Source organism: Dioscorea cayenensis, chromosome 19 (genome assembly GCF_009730915.1).
Source record: "Dioscorea cayenensis subsp. rotundata cultivar TDr96_F1 chromosome 19, TDr96_F1_v2_PseudoChromosome.rev07_lg8_w22 25.fasta, whole genome shotgun sequence".
Taxonomy (NCBI): domain Eukaryota; kingdom Viridiplantae; phylum Streptophyta; class Magnoliopsida; order Dioscoreales; family Dioscoreaceae; genus Dioscorea; species Dioscorea cayenensis.
In genome coordinates this window covers 22182656-22194448 of record NC_052489.1, presented here as the reverse complement: position 1 = coordinate 22194448, position 11793 = coordinate 22182656, and the positions used below count along the sequence as shown (strand labels likewise).

The following is an 11793-nucleotide window of genomic DNA, read 5'->3' as shown; positions in this document are numbered from 1 at the left end:
ATGGCAGAGGCAGAATTTGAGCTTGGGTCTTCTAACCCAAGCAAGAATGGGATAGAAGGGTCTTCTAGTTTTGAAATATTAAATAAAGTGGTACACCTTGAAGATTCAATATGTGAAACAGTTATTCCCAAGGCCGGCATGACGCTTGACTCAGAAGAAGAAGTGTATAATTTTTATGTTGAATATGCTTGGCATGAAGGGTTTGGTATTACCAAAAGAACAACAAAATCCGGAGAGGATGGAAAGTTAAAGTATTACACACTTGCATGTGTAAGGGGTGGCAAAAGAAGAATATCTTCATCACAAAATTCCTTCAATCCAAGGCTATCCACCAAAACAAACTGTGAAGCAAAAATTAATGTTATTGTTGCCAATGATGGAAGGTATACTATATCTCGGGTCCATTTTGAGCACAATCATGCACTCAGTCCACAGAAATCTAGATTTCAAAAATGCAATAAAAAAATGGATGTGTATGTGAAGAGAAGACTTGAACTAAATGATCAAGCAGGTATAAGTTTGAGTAAAAATTTTCAGTCTTTAGCTGTTGAAAGTGGTGGGTACGAGAATTTGGCATATACAGAAAGAGATTGTCGGAACTATATTGCGAAAGCAAGGCAAATCAGGCTTGGTGTTGGGGATGCTGAGGCGCTTGGGATTTATTTCTCTCGCATGCAAAGGAGACATTCAAATTTTTTTTACTTGGTTGATATGGATGATAATGGCAGATTAAGAAATGTGTTTTTGGCTGATGCAAGGTCTAGAGCAGCTTATGAATCTTTTGATGATGTTATCTCTTTTGACACAACATACTTAACAAATAAGTATGATATGCCCTTTGCTCCTTTTGTTGGAGTAAATCATCATGGGCAAACAACATTATTTGGATGTGGTTTATTGTCAAAGGAGGATACCGAAAGCTATATTTGGTTGTTCAAAACTTGGTTGGAATGCATGTCGGGGAAGGCCCCAAAGGCGATAATTACATATCAATGCATGGCTATTCAAGGTGCAATTAGGATGGTTTTTCCTAATTCTCATCATCGCCTTTGTCTTTGGCATATTATGAAAAAAAATTCCTGAGAAGCTTGGAGGACTAACTCACTATAAAGCAATAAAAAAGATTTTGAAGAGCATTGTTTATGAGGCAATAGATGTGCAAGAATTCGAAGACACTTGGTTGAAGATGATAAATGATTATAATATTGAAAAGAATGAATGGCTGAATTTTTTGTATATAAATCGTCAGCGTTGGGCACCAATATATGTTAAAGGAGTTTTTTGGGCAGGAATGTCTACAACTCAAAGAAGTGAGAGCATAAATGCTTTTTTTGATAGCTATGTTGGACCAACGACATCTCTAAAATAATTTGTGGAGCAATATGATAATGCATTGAAAAGCAAAATTGAGAAGGAAAACAAAGCTAATTTTGCTTCTTTTAGCTCAAATTTCTCATTGCTAATTGATTGTCATTTTGAGAAGCAACTACATGAAGCTTATACAAATGAAATTTTTAAGTTATTTCAAGATGAGTTGAGAGGAATGTTATTTTGCAATCTAGCACTTATCAACTCAAATGGGCCAATACATACATTTCAAGTGACAGACATATTTAAAGGGAAAGATGGTAGATTCAGAAGGCAAGTTGTGTTTACTGTTTATCACAATGAGGATGAGTTTGACATCAAATGCTCATGTCGTTTATTTGAGTTCAGAGGAATTTTTTGTAGGCATATATGCAAACTTCTTATTGAGAGGAATGTGAAAGAGATTCCATCTCATTATATTTTACCTCGATGGAGAAAGGATATCAAACGCTGGCATACATATGTGATGAATTGTTATGATGACACACACACTAGTGAACAAAGTGTGCGCTACAACAAATTAAATTCTCATTTTGCTAAAATTGCTGAAATTAGAGTATCCTCTACTGAAAAATATTTATTCTTGATGAAAACCATGGATGAGGCAATGAAGAAGCTCATGGATAATTGTTGGGAGACTAGTTCTAATCAAGTTATATCCCCGATGCTTTTAAATGAAGATCATGAGCAACATCAAACGATGTCTTCAACCGCGAAGTTCCTAACACCTTTAAAGGTGCGTAACAAGGGCCGGCCACTATCCAAAAGAAAGAAGTCAAAAGTTGAAGAAATTATTACTATAAATAAAAAAAAGGTATTCATTTTTAATATCATTTTATTTTCAATTTTATCTTTCTATCTAAATAATGTTAATTATTTCAGAAATCTCAAACGAAGGGTAATGTTCAAACTCATAATGAAACACAAGCAAAACTTTGTACTCAAGAAAGTGTGGTAATGTTATGTCAATTAATATTTATATTTGTTATGATCTTGCATAAAATTTTAATATAAAATTCTTTCCTCTTAGGTCAATTCGAATTCCCTCCCTCATATGCCAAATATGCATGTTGATAGCTCCACAATGCAAACTATTGGCAATGATTTTTCATCCAAGGTAATATACATTTCATGGTTGAAAAATAAACGGTTATGATTATAAGTATATCCATTTTTTTAGGTTTTTTTTATTGTGTGGTGACGCATGTTGAAATTTGTGTTTCAGGGATGCTGAAGGCATTTGTAATGCGGTTGAATTCGTGCTTCAAAATTTCATTAAAATATGAAATAGGAAGCTACCGGTTCCAATTGGTTGTTTAGTCGGAGCATTGAAGTTGTTTTGGTGATATATCACTCAATTTGTTGTAGTTTGTTTCAGTTTGTTGTATTTTGTTTGTTGTAATTTTTTTTGCAATTTGTTGTAGTTCTTTGTGATATATATTCCGTGGTTTATTATGTTGTTTTTGTGAAATTTGAGTGGTTTTGATATCACTCAATTGTGGTTTTCTGATATATATTCTGTTGTTTATTAGGTTGTTTGTTGTGGTTTTGTATATATATCACTCAATTGTGGTTTGCAATATGTTTATGTCGTTTATTAGGTTGTTTTTGTGATATAAATTCTAGGGTTTTGATGATTGCTGGAAAATGTGTTTTTTTGATATACAAGAATGATACTGCAGAATCAAGATTTTTGGGTGTGAATATAGTTTCCAGGTTATATAAAGCCTAAACCTGGAGAATATATGAAGCCTAAGATCCTTTAAAATGATACATACTGAAATTTTAGAATATATTACTCAAAACATGATGCCTCATTTCTCTTCCAAAGCCTGATTGAACTCATCCATATAAAATCAACTTGCATACTGAAATTTCAAAATATATTACTCAAAAAATGATACATACTGAAATTTCAGAATCTATACAAAATCTGAAATAAATTGGTGAATATCAAATTGAACTCATCCATAAGCCTCATTTCTCTTCCACAACAATCAGCTTGCATCTTTTCATGAATCCAATTAATCGCCTGCCACATTTACACACAGACACACATAAAGATAACAATCAATCTATCCAAACTATGTTTGCTGCTCTAATAAAATTCAATGTGAGAATGAATTCAGATTCACATACAAAATAAGCACCTTTAACACAAAAATAAAACAGTAGATTCTAAAATTCAAAAACTGAATAACAAATTCAAGGGGAAAAAAAATCAATTTCCATTTGACATGAACTAGCTATTATGAAATTTCTGATGCTAATCACACCCCAAGCCATGTTTGTAAAAAAAAAAAATTGAGATTCAAATTTCCGAGTTGCCAGACCCTGCCATTGTTTTCGGCCACGAGGGAAGAATAAAGCGGGGTGAGCGACGAGTAACCCGACCTTACCGTCATCTTCGGCCGCGAGGGAACGTAGCGGGGGAAAGGTGCGCTAACTCATTATCGGTGGATGGGAAAAAAGGAGAAGAGGGGAAGAGAGAGAGAAGAGAGAGGAGAGCAACCACCGCCGTTGGAAACAGGAAGATCGGCGACCTTGGCGGCGGCAACATTGGCAAAAGAAGCCATGGAACCTGCTGTACACCTAACTACTCTCTTTAAAAGAGATAAAATTAATTTACTAATTATTTTATTAAAAAAAAAGAAACAAATGGCTGTCACGTGGGGCAAGATGACTTTACTATAACATTATTTTACTTATTATTTTATTTTTAAAAAAAAAGTGGTTGCCACGTCATTCGTGCACCGAATTCGGGAAATCGAATTCGGTGCATATATCGTTGCTCAAAAAGAAAATAACATGACAACCAAAATAGTAAACCACAACAAGCATATTTAATTTTGACCATTAGATGGGACAATTACAAAGTATTTCTCCATATGGGGAAAGGACTTTAAAATAGCATAACAACTCATAATTAAACAATCACAAAAGAACTTCATGATCTATACACACAAAAATAAAAAACATACAAACAATGTTATCGTTAAAAGGCACAGTTAAACTTAGATTTCAGCCTCCATTTGAAGTAAACAAACACTAGAATAGCAACATGCGAAGGGGCCAGAAGAGGGTACTACAATACTCTGGCACATCATCCCACTCTCGTTATACCTCTTAGTTTACCGCTATTTTCACCAAGAAGATCTTCCTCTCCTTTTCCGGCTGCGAAGACCTTCCCTTCAATCTCACCCTCACAGAGAAGTTTGGAAAACACGACCAAAACCCTCTTCTCCTCTCCATCCCTATCCCGTCACTTCATTGCAATCATCATTTCATCAAAACTCTATCCATGAATGGCCAATAGGGTTGCTCAGAATCCTGTCACTGGATCCAACAACCCCAAAAGACGAAATCTCAACCGTCCAAATCAAATCTTATGTCAAGAATCCAATGGTCAAGCATCTCCCCAAAGCCCCCGCTAGCACAAAAACCGTAAACCACGTGGCCTCAACCTGTCAACAGGGAATTCCACCACTAATATTACGCCACGTGTTCTAACGACCAAAGTTTTTTTTTTTTTTAAGTGATGGCTTCTTTCTTTAGAGAAAAAGGTGGGATTTTGATTGGAGGCAATTGATTCCAATCCCTTTTTTATTTACTTCTTTTGCTTGATGTGTAGAATTTGAAGCTAATTTGGTTTGAATCTTGTTCCCATTCTGCCTTTTTTTAATATTTTTCTTTTCTTTTTTTCTTAGTTTCTTTTTTTTTATCAAACTATGGTTTCAATTGGCTCATGAATTCATCATTTTTGGTGGTTCAATGCTGAAATTTTTCTGTTAGATTTGATGCATTTCTTGCAACCTTAACCTAAAGGTTTGATTTTGATGCAGGTTTCATCTGATTGAGGATTGAATGCATGGAATTCTTTGATTTGATTCAAATGGTAGAATGATTCCAATCTTATTCCCAATTCTTGAAATTGATAAAACTTGTTTGAATTGTGAATGTTATTGTTTTGATATGAAACATTTTGTTGTTGAAGAAGAGCTCTCTAATTGAAACTAGACATCCAATTAAGGCCTAGATTGATAGATAGATAGATTGATTGATAGATAGATAGATACTTTGTAATTTGTTCATGTGTACATCAAGAAATGGCAACCAGTGCTTTTGTGATACTAGACAATGGATTTAGAACCAAAGATAATAATGTATCTTCAATCAATCGGGAAGAACCCGGTAAGCCAGAAGGTTTGAAGAAAACGTCGGCAATTGGAAGGCCTCCTCGGCATCTCCCTGATCTCCGGCATTGCAGGAGCTCTAACCAGTTGCCAACTTTATCTGATTTTGTATGTGTTATTCCACCATTGATTTGTTATGTGCTAGTAGTACATTGATTAATTAATTCTCTTTCACTTGTGAAATTCTTTGTTTTAGGATTCTGGTTTTCGAAGCCCTGGTTTGATATCGCCGTCTGATGCACGGAAAAATTTCTTGCCTGTGTATCGGTCGGGGAGTTGTTCGGAGATTGGGCCGAAACAACATATGGAAGATGAGCACATTTGTATTGATAATCTTGTTGAACATCTCAGAGGAGACATGGATTTTCCTTCTCCTGGTGCTTTCTATGGGGTAAATTCTATTCTGATGCACAATATATATTGAATCAATACTGATTCACATAACAATGTAGTGAGATTGATTGCAGGTATTTGATGGGCATGGTGGAACAGATGCAGCATCATTTGTGAGAAAAAACATACTAAAGTTCATACTGGAAGACAAAGATTTTCCGACAAGCATAGAAAAGGCTATGCAAAGTGCATATGTTAAAGCAGACCATGCATTTGCTGATCACCCTCATTTGGATTGCTCCTCTGGAACAACTGCACTCACTGTTCTCATCTTCGACAGGAAAATGCTCATAGCCAATGCCGGTGACTGTCGAGCGGTACTAGGAAAGCGCGGTCGTGCGATCGAGCTTTCCAAAGATCATAAACCAAATTGCATGAGTGAAAAACTGCGAATTGAGAAGCTAGGTGGTACTGTGACAGATGAATATCTGAATGGGCAGTTATCGGTGGCACGAGCCATCGGTGATTGGCACATAAAGGGATCGAAAGGATCGGTATGTCCGTTGAGCGCGGAACCTGAGTTGCAGGAATTAACATTGACAGAAGAAGATGAGTTCTTGATAATTGGATGTGATGGATTGTGGGATGTGATGAGTAGTCAATGTGCAGTGACATTGGCAAGGAAAGAGCTGATGTTTCACAATGATCCTGCAAGGTGTTCTAGAGAGCTTGTTAGGGAGGCTATGAGGAGGAATACTTGTGATAATTTGACTGTGGTTGTGGTGTGTTTCTCTCTGGATCCACCAATTAGGATTCAGGTCAGTAGGTCCAGAGTTAGGAAGAGTCTTTCTATGGAGGGATTGCATGTTCTTAAAGGAGCTCTGGATTGTGATTTCTGAGAGGGTTTTGATAAATACTATTTTTTTTTTATGAGTTTCTTTTGAGGCTGTAGGTTAATTTTGTATATTTGAGGGCACAATTGGTTTTTTTTTTTTTTTTGAGGGAAAGAGCCACCATGGTAGCTATTTTATTAATAATCAAAAAAGGTTCATACAAACAGACAGGTACAAACCACCAATCAAACAAAAACAAAACAATCTAGAAAACAGAAAGAAAAACAAATACACCCAGAACTAAAAAAGAAATCATGTAGCAAAACCAGATTGATGAAATAACTTCATTAGTCATTTTGGCTTTTTCATACCCATATGAAAGAGAGAAAGTTGAGAAGCATGCATCCCATGGCCAGCCAAAACAGTAGTAACCCGATTCCAGTGATGAGGTATAACTTCGATCTGAGGCTGATTCAAGTGGCGAAGAAGCCGAAGCAGACAATCCATAGAAGCACCCTGACGCCAAGAGACCAAGTCCTCATTACAATTAATCTTCCTCCAAAGGTCCTCTGAGCTGATGTAAATGTTAGAACAGCAATCCTTTGATTCGATGATATAATCAAAAGCCCAGCAGAGTGCCTTCAAGTTCATATCCAGACTGTCGGCCAGATTAATAGGGCAAAGACCTACACCACAAACAGTAACGTTAAAATTGATAATCATAAAGCCCATACCACCCTTACATGTAGCGAGATTCCAAGCCGCAGCAGAGAAAACACCCAAAGCACCAAGGCGAGGTCTGTTGTTCATCATATAATTCCCCATCAAATGGTTATTAGTGCTGATAGAAAAATCCTTAACATGAAGTATCACCAGATTAGCAATCTTGTAGATATCCGGATTATCTTGCCTGAAGATCCTGTTATATCTGCTTTTCCAAATTTGCCAAAGAGTAGCAGCAATAATAAAGGCCAAAAATAAAGAGTTACCATTGGAACTGAAGTCAAGCCAATCACCACCAGTAACCAAATTGAGAAGATTAACTTTAATATCAGCAAGAATTTCAACTGTCTTCCAAATCCGAACACTAACATGGCAAGATTTAAAGAGATGATCAAAGCTTTCTAAGACCAAACCACAAAACACACATGGATCAGGAGGACCAAGGTTTAGCCGATACATATATTCATAAGTTTTAAGTTTGTCATGCAACAACATCCAGATGAAAGTTTTAGTTTTAGGAGCAACTCTAAGTTTCCAGATATTAGACCAACCAATCCACTGCTGCTCAATCAATAAGTTCTTGTTAAGAAACTTGTAAATGTTAGAAGAGAGCTTAGTACCTTGCGATTCAGGAGACCAGACCCAGTGAGTGACTCCATCAAAACTAATCTTACCATGCGATATGATTGGAGAGTTCCAATTGAAGCCAAAAATAAGATTAAGAGCTGCCACATTCCAATTGCAGTTAATTAACAAGTCACAAATTCTAAGATCCTTAGTAGACATATCCATGTTAAGGAACACAGGTTTGAAGGCAGTAGGAATGTCAAAATTCCAAGGATGATATAAAAAAGAAGTAACAGTTGGGTTAAGACAGTTAATCCACGAGAAAGGTTTAAGAACATTAGCATTACCGCAAAGACCTCGGAAGAAAGCCAAAGCAGTTCTGGGGAGGTTTCATGGTCCAAAAATTATGATCCCCATACTTTAAATATAAGATATCAACCCAGAGAGCATCCTGCTTATTGAGAAAGTTAAGAAGATTCTTAGCCATAAGCGAGTGTTTAACCTTAAGAAGATTGCGAATGCCTAATCCCCCTCAGATTTACTCAAAGTAATAGTATCCCAATTCACCATGGGCATCCCATGACCATGATCATAATTAGCCCACAAGAATCTCCTAGCAATCTTGGATAACTTATTAAGGACAGTGTCAGGAATAGGGTACACCGCAAGATAATAAATAGGGATAGCCATAAGAATACTGTTAATCAAGACTGACTTACCAGCCTTAGAGAGTTTAGATTTACCCCAGTTGACCACGGTAGCATTAAGCCGGTTAACCATGAAATCAAAGTGAGCAATAGCAAGACATTTAGGGAAAATGAGCACACCCAAGTAAGTGAAAGGAGTTTTACCTAACTTAAACTTGAGAATAGTGCAGATACGAGTCGACACTCTTTTACTGAACCAATGAGGAAGGAAAACCTCAGATTTATTCTGATTCGGAACCTGGCCAGAAAGTTGAGCATAAAGACTTAAGCAAAAAACAATATTTCTAGCAGTCTTTCTAGAAGCAGTTGTGATCAAAATCAGGTCGTCAGCATACATAAAATGATTAAAATTATGAGTCAAAAAAATTGAGTAACAGGGGATAAGACCAAGAGATTGAGCATGGTTCATAATAGCAATAAGATTTTGAGCAACCAAAATGAAAATGTAGGGTGAAAGAGGGTCCCCTTGCCTAACCCCACGAGAAGGACTGAACCAACAAGAAGGTTTCCCATTCAAAAGAATAGAAAATGAAGTAGCTTCAAGACAAGCCTTAATGTAAGAAACCCAGATGCTAGGAAAATTCATTTTAGTTAACGTGGCTAGAATGATGTTCCAATTTAGGGTATCATAGGCCTTCTCAATGTCCACGTTGATAATCATCCTAGGGGGGAAGGTCCTCTCCTGATTAATAGAGTGAATTATCTCCTGAACCGCAATAATGTTGTCAACAGGAGAGCGACCAGGCACAAAACCACATTGCTCTTTACCAAGCAAGCAAGCAATAACATTTTTGTTACGATTGGCCAGAATCTTAGTAACAATCTTATAAGCAACATTGCACAAAGAGATCGGGCGATAATCAGAAGTAAATTTAGGGTGCTCTTTCTTAGGGATTAAAGTAATATAGGTTCTACCCCAAGCTCTAGGCATCACAGCTTTCTGAAAAAAAATACTCAATAGCAGGAACCAGATGATTCTCAATGTCAGTCCAAAAAATTTATAAAATTCAACATTCATGCCATCAGGACCGGGAGATTTACCATCAGGAAGGGAAAGAAGGGTAGAATAAATTTCATCTTTGGTAACAATCCAAGTTAAAGAAATCATCTGATCATTAGAAGTGTAGGCAAATCTGGAGGCATTGCTTCCAAAACCAAATCAATAGACCTGGAAACAGAAGAATTCCAAAGATTGGAAAAATGATCCATAAAAGCAGTTTCAATTTGGTGAGAATCACTAAGGCACCTACCATTGGAATCAGAAATGGTTAAATTGGCATTATGGTGTCTACGAACCCTAACATTTCTGTGAAAGAAAGACGAGTTCATATCCCCACTCATAACCCAATTTAACCTAGATTTTTAAGCCCACCTGCTATGATACTGTCTCAACAAAGCTCTGTATCTGTTCTATAAACCCCTGAAAGATATCGGGTCAAAATTGGAGCTTAATCTATCATCAACTTCTAGAGCTTGGAGTTGACCCTCAATAATCTTAATCTCCCTATCAAGAGCACCCAGACCCAAATGCCTAATCGCACAAACACTACGTCTAACCTGAACCAATATATGATAAAAGACATGCATAGGATTGGAGTGGGCAATGCTAGATAAAGCTTTACGGATTTCCGAAATATAATTAGCATGCTCCAACCAATAATTCTCAAAGCGAAAGATACCACGAGGAATATGATTAGCATCAGCAATATTAATAAGCATAGGCAAATGATCAGAGAAGATCTTAGGCGAGTATTTAATATGAATAGAGTTAGAACAAGCTAACCAAAGGTCATTGACCAGGCATCTGTCAAGACGAGCCCACCGCCTCGCAAGACCTTGTTGCCCATTACACCAAGAAAACGAAGCACCAGAAAAACTAACATCAAGCAAGGCATTATCAGAGATAAATTTAGAGAAGAAAAAAGCCTTTCTAGCATAGTAGTTAAATTTACTTCCCTTATGCTCAGACGATGAAGTAATAGCGTTGAAATCTCCCAAAACAATCCAAGGAAGATCAAGTTTCGGGAGCAGCGCGAGTTCCTTCCAAAATTTTCGTTGGATCGCAACATGCTGAGCATTATACACCACCGAAAAAATCCAAGGATGATCTGCAGAAGAAGAATATATTAAATGCAGGGCACGGTGAGAATGAGCTACAGGAGAAATCCTGCCAAGTGTTTTATGCCAGAAAATAATAATCCCGCCAGAATAGCCAAAAGCTGGAATTGCAACCCAATTCCAAAGCTTAGCAAATTGGCTACAAAGGCGGTAAACACGATCTTCATTAGCCCTCGTTTCCACAAGTGCAAAGATGTCCACATGATTCTCTTTCATGATCCTTCGAATCCTGTTAATCTTGTCTTTACCCGTAGAACCTCTACAATTCCAACCTATAATATTAAGTTTAACAGTCATGAGAAACAAAGACATCAAAAGAAAACTCAAACAATGATCAGGAAGCAAGAAACAGAACAGGCCAAAGAGGCAAAAACGAAGACAAAGGTTAAGAGATAGGAGAAGCGTTGTGGGAGATCCGAATAGGGTCTCCATCATCGATGTCCCCGTGTCTTCCTTTCTTTGGAGATATCGTCTGAGAGGAGCTTGCTTTCCGAACCAGATTTTCTTTCCTTAAACCCTCTTGAAATTGCCCAAGAGTTGTGGAATCGTCAATATCATTATTCATTACAATATCCTCATCAATGTCCTCCGAGTCTGCCATTGAATCACCAGAATCCTCATAACTTCATCTTCTGATAAAATGGCTTCTAGACTCTCCACCATCCTTCGATGTTTATCACAGTCACCCGCAGTCATAGCCAACGGCTCCTCAATGCCCAGGAGAAAGGTAGGTGACGACTCGGGAACAGCTAGGTGGAGTACGGAGCCCCGTGCCTTCTCTTTCTTCAAAGATTGAACCGTGGAAAGAAGCTGGCCTGCAACCGATCCCGAGCCTTGTATTAATGCTTTTTTGCCTTTTTTGTCCTTCATCGAAGGGCCAGGGATATCAAGAGATTCCAACCGAGAACCATCGTCACACTCCAGCAAAAGAGATGCCTCATTAGTATCAAA

At 37.3% G+C, this 11793-nt stretch overlaps 2 protein-coding genes across 2 annotated transcripts; both read left to right on the top strand.

The window, feature by feature from the left end:
• Positions 1-2602, top strand: LOC120284155 (protein FAR-RED IMPAIRED RESPONSE 1-like). The gene is made up of 4 exons (XM_039290950.1): positions 1-1023; positions 2251-2322; positions 2399-2485; positions 2594-2602. Exons 1-4 carry the CDS (start codon positions 1-3, stop codon positions 2600-2602), a joined length of 1191 nt encoding a protein of 396 aa, XP_039146884.1.
• Positions 2603-4936: 2334 nt separating this feature from the next.
• Positions 4937-6796, top strand: LOC120283515 (probable protein phosphatase 2C 47). The gene is made up of 4 exons (XM_039290212.1): positions 4937-5016; positions 5211-5669; positions 5758-5952; positions 6029-6796. The coding sequence occupies exons 2-4, from the start codon at positions 5475-5477 to the stop codon at positions 6791-6793; spliced, it is 1155 nt and encodes a 384-aa protein (XP_039146146.1). The 5' UTR covers positions 4937-5016; positions 5211-5474; the 3' UTR covers positions 6794-6796.
• The last annotated feature ends 4997 nt before the right edge of the window (positions 6797-11793 follow it).